General features: G+C 41.1%; 1 protein-coding gene across 1 annotated transcript; it reads right to left on the reverse strand.

Annotated features, from left to right (window-relative positions):
* Window positions 1-1,156: 1,156 nt before the first annotated feature.
* LOC120457144 (probable E3 ubiquitin-protein ligase IRF2BPL) lies at window positions 1,157-14,574 on the reverse strand. Its single transcript, XM_039644412.2, has 4 exons — window positions 12,955-14,574; window positions 5,203-5,292; window positions 4,260-4,897; window positions 1,157-4,083 (listed from the first exon to the last, which is right to left on the reverse strand). The coding sequence occupies exons 1-4, from the start codon at window positions 13,937-13,939 to the stop codon at window positions 3,943-3,945; spliced, it is 1,854 nt and encodes a 617-aa protein (XP_039500346.1). The 5' UTR covers window positions 13,940-14,574; the 3' UTR covers window positions 1,157-3,942.
* Between the last annotated feature and the right edge of the window lie 114 nt (window positions 14,575-14,688).

Genomic DNA, 14,688 nt, shown 5'->3' on the forward strand with positions numbered 1-14,688 from the left:
GGAGCCACTGTGGCAAAAGCAGCGGCTGTGAAAGCAGCCTCAGCAGCTGAGAGCCGAGGACACGAGGACCCACACCCGAAGTTGAAACGACAGCTCAACCGCTTGGATATCAGGTCGGTAAAATGTAAACATTGGAAATATCGCTAGCCGGGCTTTAAAGCGAGAGCGAGAACGAGAGCCGTAGAAAGAGAATCCTCTTGCAGGACGATTGCGCAGCAAAGCGACATCTGCCAGATTTTGTTCGCAACTAATACGGTAAAACTCCCAATGAAACCACCAACAGAGGGCGCATCGGTGGTAAATTGAGAATAGATTCTCAAAAATAAATAAGCTGGAAGCTTCCCCTATGAACAAATCGCTTGGAACGCCACCAATAGCGGGCGCTGTGGTATTTTCGACTTACAAAATAATACCAACAATCATATCATTTATCTAAAATACGTGTCGTATGCGTAATATTGCAAACGAAACACATGTCGTATGAGCGATATTTATCAAAAACGTATGCGTAATATTGCAAATGAAACACATGTCGTATGAGCGATATTTACCAAAAATATCACTCATTCGCAGTGTTTTTGTGTTTCGCATATGAATTTATTAAAATTAAAGATTAACGATATTTGTTTGTTAAGGACAACCATAATTTTTTTCTATATCAAAAATGAAAAAGAAAAACACCATTGTAAGTTGAATGTCTGGGATCGCAACACTCATCCGATAAGTAGGCAATACTTTTTTCTAGCCATATATTTAGTACGGTAAGTTCGATTCTGCCGCCCAGCAAATAAAACATGCACGAATTTATCGATTTTGTATAGTATTTTTAATTGTTTTGCCCGTCATCAAAGTCCCCAATCAATTAATCAATCAATCAATTAATAATTGCCAGCATCCGCTTCCGATTAGGTATTTGTTTTCGTGTCTGCTGCATCCGGTGTTTCCTCTTAGTTGTACCACATGTGTGTCTATCTTTAGTCGTTAAGTGTATATGTAGTATAAAGTTGATACTCAATGCTAAATCGAATCGACTTGGTTTGCTTCGTTCAAAAAATGTTATAGGCTATGCAATACAATTACGTGATCGTTAGTTGACTTTAACATTTAGTTGACTGACATCAAACACACAAATATAGTTTATATTCCTTTTCGTTTGTTTTTTTTAATGTTTTTTTTTAATATGTATGTACTCGTACTTATATAGGGTTGATGCATTATGCGATATCTAATCTGTATTATATTTAGATAGCACTACTGTTTTACACACACACGCACAAGGTTTACAAACGTTAGTTATTATTAAGTTTAGTTTTGTTGTAAAGAAAATTTCGATTAGTTTTCTTCTTAGACTTAGATTGCTAAAACGTTGGTATTGGCCTATTGTATGATTTCTTTATAAATTGTTTTTCATTTTTTTCAATTTTTCTTCACTTTTCGTGTTGATTTCTTTAATTGGGAATCTCTTTTTTTTTATTTTGAGATCGTTGCCAAAGTGCTAAACTTGTTTAAAGTTTTCTTAGCTATTTTGCTTTTCATGCATTTTTCATTTTGGTATTTCCGATTTCCAGGATCTCATGCTCTTCCTGTTGTTCTTCTTGCTAGGCTATATCACAAAATGTGTTTATATCTTTTTGTTTTTGTTCCAACTGCTCTTTCCCTTGAAAAGGAACCAAAATGTGTAGAAATTGTGCATTAAACTCAGCATTTCTGCAAACATTATCAGTTTCAAAACGAAAAACTACCGTAAACTATGGTTCTTTTGAGTTTTTTGTTTTAAAAGTAATTTTATTAGCTTATATCGTGCGTTTAACGAAAGAGTACTGATAGCTTTTAAAAATAATTATTAATAGGGAATTAAAGATTCACATATGTAAGTTCTCCGTTCTCGTTCACTTACTGTTCCAGCGATTTCGTGAAAATGTGTTGCTATCGATAATTGCCGATTCTTTAATGCTTCTATCGAAATCATCGAAATACCTCGACAATCAAACTGCTGCTGTCTATCCGAAAAAGAGATTTCTTCAAAATCAAACAGAATAAATTGTTCTACTGAATGGGAAATTTGTTTTGGAACTATGAAAAATGAAATTAAAATCGTATTAATAGATTTAAATATATTTCCAAATAAACTCTACGATTTTCCTTTCATTAATAGAGTTTAAAGACGCCGAAGTAAATCGAATGAATTTGGCAAATTGAACTTGATAATATGCCTTGCTCAATATGCCTCTACTTGTATATAATCATATATATATATGTATATATATGTGCTATGCATACATATATAAATTGTATTTGATGATCGATTCGCTTGACGGCTTTCTTCCTATATGTTAATATAGCTTTCCATTCGGATTTCTTGCGAGCCGAGTAAAAACAGCCTTCAGTAGACAGCATTTATAAATCAGTTTCAAATTGGAACCGCAAAAAGGACAATTGGCATTGATACAGTCCCACCAAATGCCGTCTATTGGGAGGCATTCAAAAAAGTTGTATTGCTGGTAATGTTCGATTCTAACCGATATCGAGATTGGTTGTGCTTTTTCGATTGGTTGGTCCAGTTTGTGTGTGCTTCTTACTTTTTGCAATTCACGCCCAGCAACATCGGCTATATACATCCTATATATATATATGCATATATATATAGCTAAAAAACATTTGCCAATCTAATACCCAAGAGGAGTTATCGCCCAGTTGGCTCCACTGCCTCGTTCAAAAGCACAAAAAGTGTTGCTAAAATGTTCAGTGAGCGAATGGGATTCGCTGTGATTTAAAAGTCTGTTTAAAATTCCACTGCAACTCCGTTATCGGTGTGTTGCCAGTTGTTTTTGCCGCCAATTTCGTGTTCAACATGAAATATATTTCTATATTATTAAATATATGTATATATTTATATTCCGATTATGTGGTATGCATACGTATGTACATTTCTTTAGCATAATAACTGTTTTTCTCTCTATCGTTTCCATTCGTTTTTTCATTGTGTTTTAAATTAGTTAACTTACAAAAAAAAAAGTGTTATTATCCGAATAAAAGTATTTAAAAAAAAAAAAAGTAAAAGAGTGAGGGAAGGAGGGTAAAATGTCGATTGTAAATTAGGCAACATGTATAGAAATAAATTAATTAATTAGTGCAAACTAAGTGTAACTTATGAACTAAATCGCTCGCCTACATAACAGAATTATAATTATCGTCTAATGTATAGGTTTTATGTATAATCGTATTAAAAAAAAGGATTTTATATCTAATGCCAGCAAGTGTATTTTCCTTTATTTGTGGTTTGTGTTTGCCGCTTGTGTCTGCTACAATTAGGTTGATTTTAGTTTACTATCGTTTTATTAAGAAAAATTTCAAGTTTCTCTCGTTTCATTTCGGTTCGAAAATCTTTCTCACTTGACTACGTATGCATTTTCGTAGAAATTTCGTGTTGGTTGGTATTTTTTTGTTTTTTTTTGGACAAATTTACCAACGCCCATTCTCTATAAGTAAGCTACAAAAATGTGTATCAACGCATTCGCTTACATTTGTTTTACTGATTTTCTGATTTGCGAGCGTTTTGGTGTTTTCTTTCTTCTTCATAAACTCACTTTGCTGGTAACAAATTTCAATTTTCATTTACGTGATTTCATCTCTTATTTGTTTTTTGTTGCTTATGCCTACAAAATTGTGGTTTTGTTGTTGTTTATGCTGATGTTGTAGTTGTTGTTGTTGTTTGGTCGGTCGTCATGGACAAATACAGTGCATATACATTCATATCTGCTACTGATGAAATGCCGCCGCCGTGGCCAAAAAAAAAACGGTTACTCCTTTAAATTTCCCCCAATCTTAAACCATTGACCCAACAGAGAGTGTCGAGAGTTGGATGCCAGATATTATCCGGGGAGTTGTCGCCTCTCAAAAGTGCTCCAAAGCCCTGCGCAGCTTCTTACAGTAAAATGGACATTAAGACTCGCGCTCCTTCTTCACCTTGACCTCCTCGCCCAGAATGGTGGTGATCTCGCCCTGCATAAAGGCCCACGGTATCACCGAGTTGGCTAGCGGACAGCGATCGCCGCTGGGACAGTACACCTCGTTGCCCAGTCCCTGTCGAGGAAACGAAACAATTTTGAGTCAGTATAGAATTCTACAATGAAGAAGATATCAATCCAACAGCAACATATTTTTCCTACTATCACAGTTTTTCTACAGATACATAATAGATCGTGACAGTGCAAAAGTATGTTGCAGTGGATATATGGACCATCATTCGTCCCACTTACATTCTGTCGTTTGATGCTCTCGCGACTGCAGGGAAAGCAGAACTTGTGGTGATTCACCGAGGGACATTGCACAAAGTGCGTGTCCTCCAATCGCTCCTGGCACAGGGTGCACTTGAGCGTGGCATTCTGGGCAGCTGCCGCCGCCGCTGCCGCTGCTGAATTTGAGGCGGCACTGCTGCCCGGAGCTCCGCCGAGACCGCCGCTGCCCGCCGAACCGCCGCCGCTGGCCAGCGGTGTGCCGCCTCCCCCGCCGCCCTGGCTGCCACTGCTGCCGGGACCGGGATTCACAGAGCCGCCGCTCCCGTTGCTGCCGGATGGACCATTACCGCCGGCCGGACTGCCATCACCGGTCACTGAATTTTGTGCCATCGAGGCGGGACCAATGGCTCCATTGCCTCCGCTACCGGAACTGGCACCGCCGCCCGGTCCGCCGCTTGTACAGCTCAGCTGTCCACTGCCGCCACTGGGTCCGCCCAGTTGGCCGCTGGCTGCATTCGAGCCGGGTCCTCCGCCGCCACCGCCCCCAAGGCCGCCGGCCACCACCGCCTGGCCCGGATTTGAACCGCCCACCTCGGAGCTGGTAACGGTGGTGCTGGACACGTGTCGGGATCCGGAAGAACGACGTCCCGACGAGGAACCTGCAAGAGTTGACAAAGAAATCGTTTCCATTAGACTTGGCAAGCAACGAAATACGCAAACAAATTGATGAAAATTAATTCATTAATCACCAATAAAATATATAATATACAAGATAACAATACAGTTTTAAAGAAAGGATAGAAATTAAAAGAAATATCATTAAGTGAAAACATGAGTAAAATCTCAAATGGGTAATAAAACAATGAAAAATTCAAGTAAAATTCTACGTTAATGAGGAAAAATAATATGAAATCAATTTTGCTTTAAAATATGTATAAAATGTATTGTGTGAATGCAAACTTACCCGAACTGTTCGGCGAGTGTACGCTGCGCGGTGGCAGCGGTCCCGAGGGCGGACTCGATCCATTGCGTCGACTGGCTGGGGACATGTGCTCTGCAATGTGAAGATGGTGTGGAATCGGATTAGGAATCTGATTGGCTGCACAGAGAGAAAACAAGAAGCAGCTTGATATGATATTATACTCCATTCCCAATGAAATTATTATATACAATTACATACTAAATTTATATATAAACAAAAACTAGTCATGGATTGCACATTTATATGTGTCATTGGTCAACATGAAAACCTAAGCATGTAATCTCGTGAGTCAAGTGCAATGTACTATGGGCCTTGGCCCCACTTTGCCACATTATTATACACTGGCATGCATAAGTATGTCGACACACCCACAAAATCATCACTGACGATGCCACAGCCTATAATTCAAGAGCTCATCCTATTATTCATACTAAATTATCCATAATTGACGTTGACATCGGCGATGGTGGGGCAAAGTCAAACCCCCAAATCGTTTACGAAAATGCTTTCTAGACATTTCTAGACCAAATTGGTAAATTCTTGCAGAATTGGGGAGAAGAATAAGTCGTTTTCATTCAACTTGTGCTTTCGATTTTGTAGGCGAATGAATTTAACAACAAAGAGTTAATCACATGTTTCGTTTTTTTCTTCCATCAGTGCAAAATGAATATATAGTTGTTGTTTGTTTTTTTGCTCGTTATTTTGTTGCTGTGTTGTATGTGTAATTTTAGAACTTGGCACGAAACATGTTTCTATGTATATTTTGTGTTGTGTACATATAAACACGTAGCATGTACTTGTACATATGTACATACATACATACAAATATCCACATTCACTTATTACTTGGCGACGCCGGCTCAACAACAAGAACAGCAACAACAAGTTTCATTCACCGGCTAGCCATTGGATATGTGACGTCACAACGGCACGATACGATTGCGTGTCATTCTGTTCCACTGTGCAGCTCACACAGCTGTTTTTTTTTCTCCTTTTTCGGTTTTGCCTCCTTTGTTTTTGTTGCTCTTGTTTCGCGGTCTCTCTGTCGTCTTATTCTCCTTCTTCACCTTCTTCTTGTTGGCAAAGTGCCAAAAGCAAAGCGAAATGAATGGAATGGAATGAAACGAAACGAAACAAGTTCTGCTGCTGCTGCGCATACGTCACGAAAAGCGGACGGGCGTGCGAGTGAGCGAGAAAGAGAGAGAAAGAGAACATGCAGCCGGTTTTTCCATCTCGTTTTGTTATTTTTTGCATGCCAGCATGCAATAATGTGTATGTACCCCAGACACATACATACATACATGCATATGCCGATTTGTTTTGACTGCGCGCTGCTGCTGCTGCTCTTCTTCTACCTCTTATCCGCCTGCTTTTGTGTTTGCTGTTCGCTGTCTCTGTTACGGCGCTGTAATTAAGCTGTTATTCTGCTGTAAACTTGGTGGATTTTTTTTAAACAAGACTTCAATTTGGTTTCTTTTGGCATGCAATGCACGCGCACGCGTAGCTGCTTGATATTGAAAATAAAAAATGAAAATTAAAACACACAACAGCGCGCTGCAGAAGGTGGACGAGAGAAGAAGCGAATGGCATAGCGTATTTAATTTGTATGCCCAACAGAAGATAGCACATTGCTCAAATGTCGACGCTTGTCAGTTTGCCGGCGTCGCACAGTGGTCTGCATACGAAATGAAGCTCTCGCACATTTGGCGAGTGTGTGCTGTTATGTTTATTTATTTGATAAACTGTTGCTTCTTTTACTTTTCCTTTTCCTCTGGCTTTTGCTCTTGCTAAATTGCTTACGCTGGCTAAATTGGCGAATAAGGAAAAGGAAGAAGAAGCGAGCAGTAGCAACACATGAAGAAAACGGCAAAGGAGGAGCGAAAATGGAAAGGTGAGGAGAGCAGAGGAAGGCATGGCAAAGTCGTGCATGTTGTGTGGCCCCAACACGTATGCATTATAGTACGTGTGCGTGTGTATTTATAGCATTTGTTTATATTTTGCATGCAAGAGCTGAAGAACAACAGCAATAAATGCCAAAGCGAAAGCCTATCCCCTCTTCTCTCTGCCCACCATCCCCCTTCTCGCTACCAACTCCATAAACAACCCACCACCGCATTCTCCTCCATCCCTTTCGCACTGCTGCCGTTGCACAGTTGCAGTTGCATGTGCGTGGCCCATTGAGAAGAATGTGGAGATAGCGAGCGATAGAGCGAGACGGCAAGCATGGCACATACAGTTGCAAGCGCGGCGCACAGTGGGCGAAATGCAAGAACAAGTGATCGGATAACAGTTTTTTTTTTTTGTTTTATTTATTTATTAAGTGAAGAATCTGTACATCATAATATTGTATCTTAACTTCGGATAACAGTGGCACAAAAATAATTTTTAAATAAATCCACAAATTTAAAAACCAAACAAAATTTAAACTAATTTTGTATTTTTAGTTTTGAAATAATAGTCTTTAGTTTCTAGAGCAACTGTAAAACACAATGCGGAAATCGTAAAGAAAGAAATAAAAATTTATGGGTATTTTGCATTAATAGCTGGGCCAAGTAAACTATAAACAAATGTACATAAGTGAATTAGCCATAAAACTACTAAATTTCGTTATAGGTCATTAACATTTCCCAGCACTAGTGCTATTTCCAAAATGCATTCCAATTCCAACGAACCACTGTATTCAGTTTCGGTTTTCTGCAGTCGAACTTCACTTAACTGCAACTTCGTTGCAATCTATTTTTGAAACGACTTTATTAAACGCTGATATATGTGCACACACATACACATGCAGTGCTGCCTTAGTGCATTTTAGATATACATATGTAGATATACAGCCCAATGTTTATTTGTTTTTCATACATTCGGAGCTGAAAACAAACAAATTTGCGCGATCTCCTGCGTTCCCAGTATCGAATATGAAACTATTTATAGAATTAGTTTACGTTTTCCGCCGTTCAGCACATTTTGCCTGGCTATGGAATATTTCTCGATATTCCGCGTTTATTTATTATTATAATTTTTTTTCGTTTTCGCACTACTTTGCTAGAATGAATCATTTGACAATTTATTACACATTTTTAGTCATGAGCCAGTGAAAACCGGGGCGAGAAATACAAACAATAAATATTTATACAATGTTGTATTTGAGAAAGGAAACCATATTGTGTATGGTGTGTGTTTATATGTGGAATAGAAACTATTCACCTTCGAATGAATGAAAACGAATCGCACCACACCCAATGGGCGGCCACGGCCACGCCCACTTGCCCTCGCCCTCCCCATTTTTCACAGCACTAGAAATCTATTTTGCGGGTATAAAAATGAGATTCCCTGGGGAAATGAAAGGAATTTCAATTGCCTCGCGAATCATTCATACGGAATCGTATGTTATTATATTTATACGTATTTTTTGCAAATTAAAATTTGTATTATTTTTAATCAGCTCTAATCAGTTATCAAAGTTGCCTTATTGACAAACTCAAGTGTGGATGATAGGTATATACCTTATTTGATAAGACTATAAATTCCTAATAGCTCAATAAGTGCATTATAATGATGCGATGATTATAAATCATATCTTACCTTTTTAACACATTATCAAACCACGTGATTTCATAACATTAATCGATAAAATACAAAGTTTAAAGCTGAGAGCCCATTACGTTTAATAAGGTTTACAAGTACAGCCCGCACTGTATAATGCATACTTATCATGGGCAATGTTATAAGTTATTCAGCGATATAATAAATTGGAGCATTGCCCCAAGTGGGAATACTCTTAAGTGGATCCAATCTCCATCGATTGGTTTCCGAAAGCACATCTTCAAAGGGAAAAGTATCAGCGCTCGTTTATCTGTGTTTATTCAGTGTAGTAAACTTTTAACAAAACACAAAAGTTCTAATGAAAAATAAACAAATGTGCTACAGGGTGCATGGCATGCCAGCACTCAAATTGAATATAGCGACCCGGTACAACGCGGCACTATCAGTCAAAGTTGGCCGTGGCTGGGCTGATAAGATTGGCTGAGGACCCCAGTCCACTTAACAATTAGATAAGATACACAAAACAGCTGTGTGTATTGAGTATCAAGAGCGGCCCCAAGAGCAAACGAAAGTGGAATTGGATGTGCAAATGGAATTGGAATTGGAAATGGGAAACGACGCGGTGTTTTGTGTACCCTGTACTCCAGTAGGTCTTACTTTCCATTGGAATCCGTCTAGATTGCTTTTCTTATCTCCATGTCGGCGGCTGGCTATCGGGCGGAAAAAGAGCTTATCAACACATACAAACCATACAAATCGAGATGATCTCACTGAAGAGATCAAGAAACTTTTGATTTACCACTAAATTAGTAACCCATAGATTATGCCTTTGATTCCAATAAAAGATCAAGATATCCCTCTTAAATTTTAACTATATCAACGTCTAATCCCATAAACCTAAATAGAAAAAAAAACTGAGAAAACCCCAAGATTATTTTCATCAAAAGCGGTATAAAGTTCCGCCAACTGTTGATAAGTTAACGCTGGTAATACGATTCCGGCATCTATCCATCAATAAAAGATCATTTATCAAAACCAGGCGATAGCATATCATATCGGCAGAAACCGACAATCCTCAGGCCACTGCTCTTTCCGTCTGTTTGTTTTTCGGGTCGCCTTATCGAGCAGTTGTTTGCCTTATCAATTAACCACATGGTCGGGTCCCGCAGTTAAGATAAGATATGGTCGATGGCGCAATCTCCGCCGATAAGTTAATCGCTTATCTTCACACATAGACCAAGTGACAACCCCTAAAATGGCAAATTAAATGTGTAAGCTCTAGATACCCTTACAGACTTCATACTTGTCGAAATAGTATAAGTATCTACATAAGTGAGCTAAATGATATACAGCTTTTGTAACTTTTAACTGATATTTCATGGAATATATCTCATAAAGTATCTGACGCTCTGGAACATAAAAACCTTTTATTCAAGTGTACAAATATTCTACAGAATGGCCGAAATCCAACTTAAGAATTTCCAATGGTCATATTCTAGTGGCCGCTGCTGTTTCTAATCAGCGGCGGAGACTTTGCTACTTCACGTGTTTTAACGGTTAACAGCGGCCATGCACTCCAGCTAGCCATCTCCCTCGCACTTGCCGCCACTGCAGCTGCACTGAGCACGCAATGTCTAAATTATGAGAGTGGGAGAGGGAGATGCACTCCGCCCTACCTCCCCCCCATCCCATCACCCCAACAAAACGAAAGCACGAACAGAATTCCTGGCGAACGCATTGGAATGGTCAGTCAGTAAATGCATACATACGAACTAGATACACACAACACACACACACACACACTTAGCCGGCAACATGAAGCGCTGAATGAAACGAAACAATGAAGAGGGGCGGGTGGTTGTTGGGCGAATGAGTAGAGGGGTGGAGTGGGGGTGGCGCGCACACGTTGCCGTTCCATTTTATCATTTTGTACATACAAGAATATACATACATACGTACAAACATACATATAGCAACATACAATTTGTACAATTTTTCCTCTGTACACCCAGAAATGTTTGTTATATTTTTAGTATATACACAGACGCAATAAATATGTACCAGAGTTGGTTTTTTTCCCTGTTTTTTTGGTAATGAAACGAATACACACAGGAAGGAAGAAGCAGAAGCGTAACGTAAATACAAAACAACAAACGAAATTGGCACAGTGGGCGTTAGGTGGGAAATTCCAAAAACGTATACATATATTTTCATATTTTATAGACATTTTTTTTGTTTGGCCAGTTCTTATTGCCTCTCGTCTGGGAAAAAGTATTTCGTCTTATTGGCTTTTTGTACAAATTTGAGAACAGTTAAGTAACGCTTTCATTTTATTGAGATACAAATTCATATTCGATATAAGGATAATGTTTTTTATCCAGCTTATTAAGTTTTGCCCCACTGTTTGATGACGGCATCGGTATGAGCGAAAAAGTTTTTTTTTCATCTCGTCTTTGGTGTCTCATTTTGTTGCTGTTGTCACTGCAGCTCGTTCCGTAATTCGTATACCAACTAAAATTTATCTACACCCAGGTTTGACTGTGTGTGTGTGTGTGCAACTTGTTATCGCATAACGTAAAAAGGAGAAACAGCAGAAGAAGCAGCAGCGAAAACCAAAACAAGTTTAATGACGTTTTGCGCGCGCAGACAAGAAAGAAAAAATACAAAAAACAAAAGGTACACACACTAACACAAACGCACGAAACCAGTTTGGAAAGAAGAGGAAAGCGACAGAAGAAAGAGGGAGAAAGAGATAGAGAGCGAGAACATTACAACGTCAGCGTCGACGATTTTTGCACGTCTCTGTTTTTATTACATTCTGCGGCCCTTTTTTCGTGTGCTTTTTGCGCTTTTTTTCCGCCGTTTTTTTTTTGTTTTTGCCATTGCGCCTGTTACGTACGTGCATGTAAACGAACACGTAGCTATGTGTGTGTGTATGTGCGGTACATGCACATGCATATTCCCTTACATGTCCATATATATATTGGCATGTGCGCATGCCTTTTAATGGCAAGGGTTAGCAGCCCCTTTTTTCCACGGAGGGTTGCAAAATGCGTTTCTACGCTTCTTTTACTGCACGAATGTACATGCACGTGTGTATGTGTGTTATACATACGCATTTGGGAAGCGATAAGGACGCGCTGATAAGCAAATACGTTATCTAATCTCCGACACAACGCTCCTTATCATCCATACAAACGTACATGTGAATGTGCATATACATGACAAGCATAGTCTTCTTCTTACACGCCTTCCAGTAAGGAGAGATAACAAGCAGGCAATCACGCCGTTTCACTCTGCCCTGAATAAGCGGTATGTGTGCCACTATATCGCCGCCGCTTTTCCTCCCGCGCCACTCCCCCACCGCTACCACCCACCCGACCACATCCAGGCTAGAGCAAGACAGAGACAGTGCTCTGTATCCCGCGATCGAGGCTCAAATACAAAAAAAAAAAAAAAAAAAAATATATATATATATATATATAAAAAAAAAAATGTAAAAAAAAACGGTAAACAAATACAGTTTGCGCCAGCTATTTGTATCCTGTGATTTCAACAATTCCTTAGGTTTTCGAGGAATTTAATAGTGATTATTATTATCCAGGCATGTTTAGCTTGAAATCAGCAAGAAATTGTAGACAAACAAATTATTTCCTTTAACTCTTTTTAAACAATCTCTTGATTGTTTAAACAAGTCTCGATTGTTTGGATTTCTTCTTGCCGTTGCCTATCTAAATAAACTTAAATATCACCCCTCGAAGAGTTTCCCATGGCTTTCAATGGCAATATTTCGATAACATTGACTTGAGAAGATATCAAGTGTTCACTGTGACTTGGAAACACAACCACCCTTGTCATTCCATTTTCCAATCCATATCGTGTATTTCCCACTGGCGATTCGATCGCTACAACTGATAAGAAATCCATCACTGATAGGAGATAATCCCAATCTGTTTTCTACCGCTACGGTGACAGTTCTTTCAATTATTATTTATAAAGCCAAATATTCAAGTGTTTATCAACCTAACTTCCCATGCACTGTTTATTAAGCTAATTATTATCAAAGGTAATGTTCAAGTAAATATTTACTGTAAATGATAAATTTCCCCATTAAACTCAAATGCAAAATTCTTCCTATTGTATAATTACTGTAGCAAATATTATCAATTATCTCTTCCCCAATTTGCTCACCTGCTTTGAAGGTCGATGCATCGAAACTGGGCGCTCTGACCGGCTGCTGCTTATCACGGAGTCCGCTGAGCTGCCGCTCGGGCACATAGCTGACCGCCGCTGGAAGGGATTCGCCGCGCGTCAATGGCGGTCGGCCGCCACCTCCCGTTGGATCGTCCATGGCGCTGCGCTTGATGCCGGGCGGACCGCCACCGGCCACGCCTCCGCCGGCGGATAGGGCGTTGCCAGCACCGCCATCTGGCGGCAGGCCGTGTCCCGATTGCTGTTGCTGCTGGCTCACATCCACATCGACATCCTCGCTGGGCGGTCGCTTTAGATTTACGGAGAGGGCGGGCGGTAGGCTGCCACCGCCACTGCCGGCAGTGGGTACACCGCCGCCGGGTGCACCGCCACCGCCGCGGGTCGCATTTGGCGGCAGGTGGTGGGGCGTCATGTGTGAAATGCGTACGGGTCGCACACCGCCGCCAGGCGCATCCTCCAGCTTAACGGGATAGTCCAGTGGCGGACCGATGCGTGGCACGGGCATTTGATAGGGCATCTGATGGTGATGATGCACTGCAGCCGCGGCAGCGGCAGCAGCAACGGCATTGCCCAGCGAACTCAACGAACCGGCGCCCGACGGACCGGGAACACCGCTGCCGGGCGGAGCACCCGGTGGACCGCCGCCGCCACCGCCGCGATGGGAACCCGGTCCTGGTCCCGGTACTGGACCAACTTGTAACTGTTGTTGCTGCTGCTGTTGCAGGACGACGGCTGCTGCTGCAGCGGCGGATACTTCGCCGTTCTCATGGGAACGCTGCTGTTTGCTGGCGGGATGGAGACGCTTCATTTGGCGGGCGGCGTCCAGCACCGCCTCGATGCGATCGGCGCCCTCGTAGTTGACGCAACCGCGGCATACCGCCTCCGAGAAATCATTGATCATCGCCCATGGCATGCGGGGTAAATCGCACAGATAGCAGTGCTGCCTTTTCGTTTGCAGCGACATCCTGCTGCGGTCCTGGAAACTGGCAACTGGCTGCTGGCAACTGTCAATTGGAAGCCCTGGATGGGCTGGATGTGGAAATGGGTTCGTGCGTGTGTGTGCTGTTTTAGCTCACTGGAATGGCTAACTGTTCCTTCCTGCTGGCTACCCTATTCCTATTATTTATTATTTTTCACGTTTTTTCCTTCTTTGTATTTTATGTTTTAGCTTCAGCTTCTTTTTTTGTTGTGCGTGTAGCTATTTTTCTTAGCTTTTGTTATTCATGTTTTCGTATTGATTTTCGCACACACGCACACACACACGCGCGCAGGCACGCATTTTTCACCGCGCTTCCACCCGAAAAAAAATTCACTTATGTTTTTTGCTTCTGCTTCTTCTTTTCTATTGCGCTGCGCTGCTCGCCAACACGCACGCACACAGAGGCACACACACCAACACAAACACACACACACACACAGAGCACACTTAGGCACGCGCGCAGCAGAGTGAAAGAGAGAGAGTGCGCGCGAGTAAGCGAGACACGTAAACGTACGACGACGCCAAAAACGTGGAGGAACAAGATCGCAGCGACGCAGCGAATAACGGAAAGGCCAACCGGACGCCACAAAACTCGCTGATAGAGTGGACCTTGGCGGGCATGTGCGAATATGCCCCAGGAGCCTAGCGAAATGCACTAAAAAATCCGCGTTGGCTTACTGGAAAATACCAATTAAATACCAGAAATGCTGAGAATAGCATAGACGTAAACCTTA

This window comes from Drosophila santomea, chromosome X (assembly GCF_016746245.2).
Source record: "Drosophila santomea strain STO CAGO 1482 chromosome X, Prin_Dsan_1.1, whole genome shotgun sequence".
In the NCBI taxonomy this organism is placed as follows: Eukaryota; Metazoa; Arthropoda; class Insecta; order Diptera; family Drosophilidae; genus Drosophila; species Drosophila santomea.

What these genes read in the sequence shown, in the direction of transcription:
- LOC120457144 (XM_039644412.2), bottom strand. Translation starts at nt 13,939, where the DNA reads ATGTCGCTGCAAACGAAAAGGCAGCACTGCTATCTGTGCGATTTACCC. An exon ending in TGCATCGACCTTCAAAGCAG is followed by an intron (nt 5,293 to 12,954) that starts GTGAGCAAATTG and finishes TTCACATTGCAG; the next exon opens with AGCACATGTCCCCAGCCAGT. An exon ending in ACACTCGCCGAACAGTTCGG is followed by an intron (nt 4,898 to 5,202) that starts GTAAGTTTGCAT and finishes CAACTCTTGCAG; the next exon opens with GTTCCTCGTCGGGACGTCGT.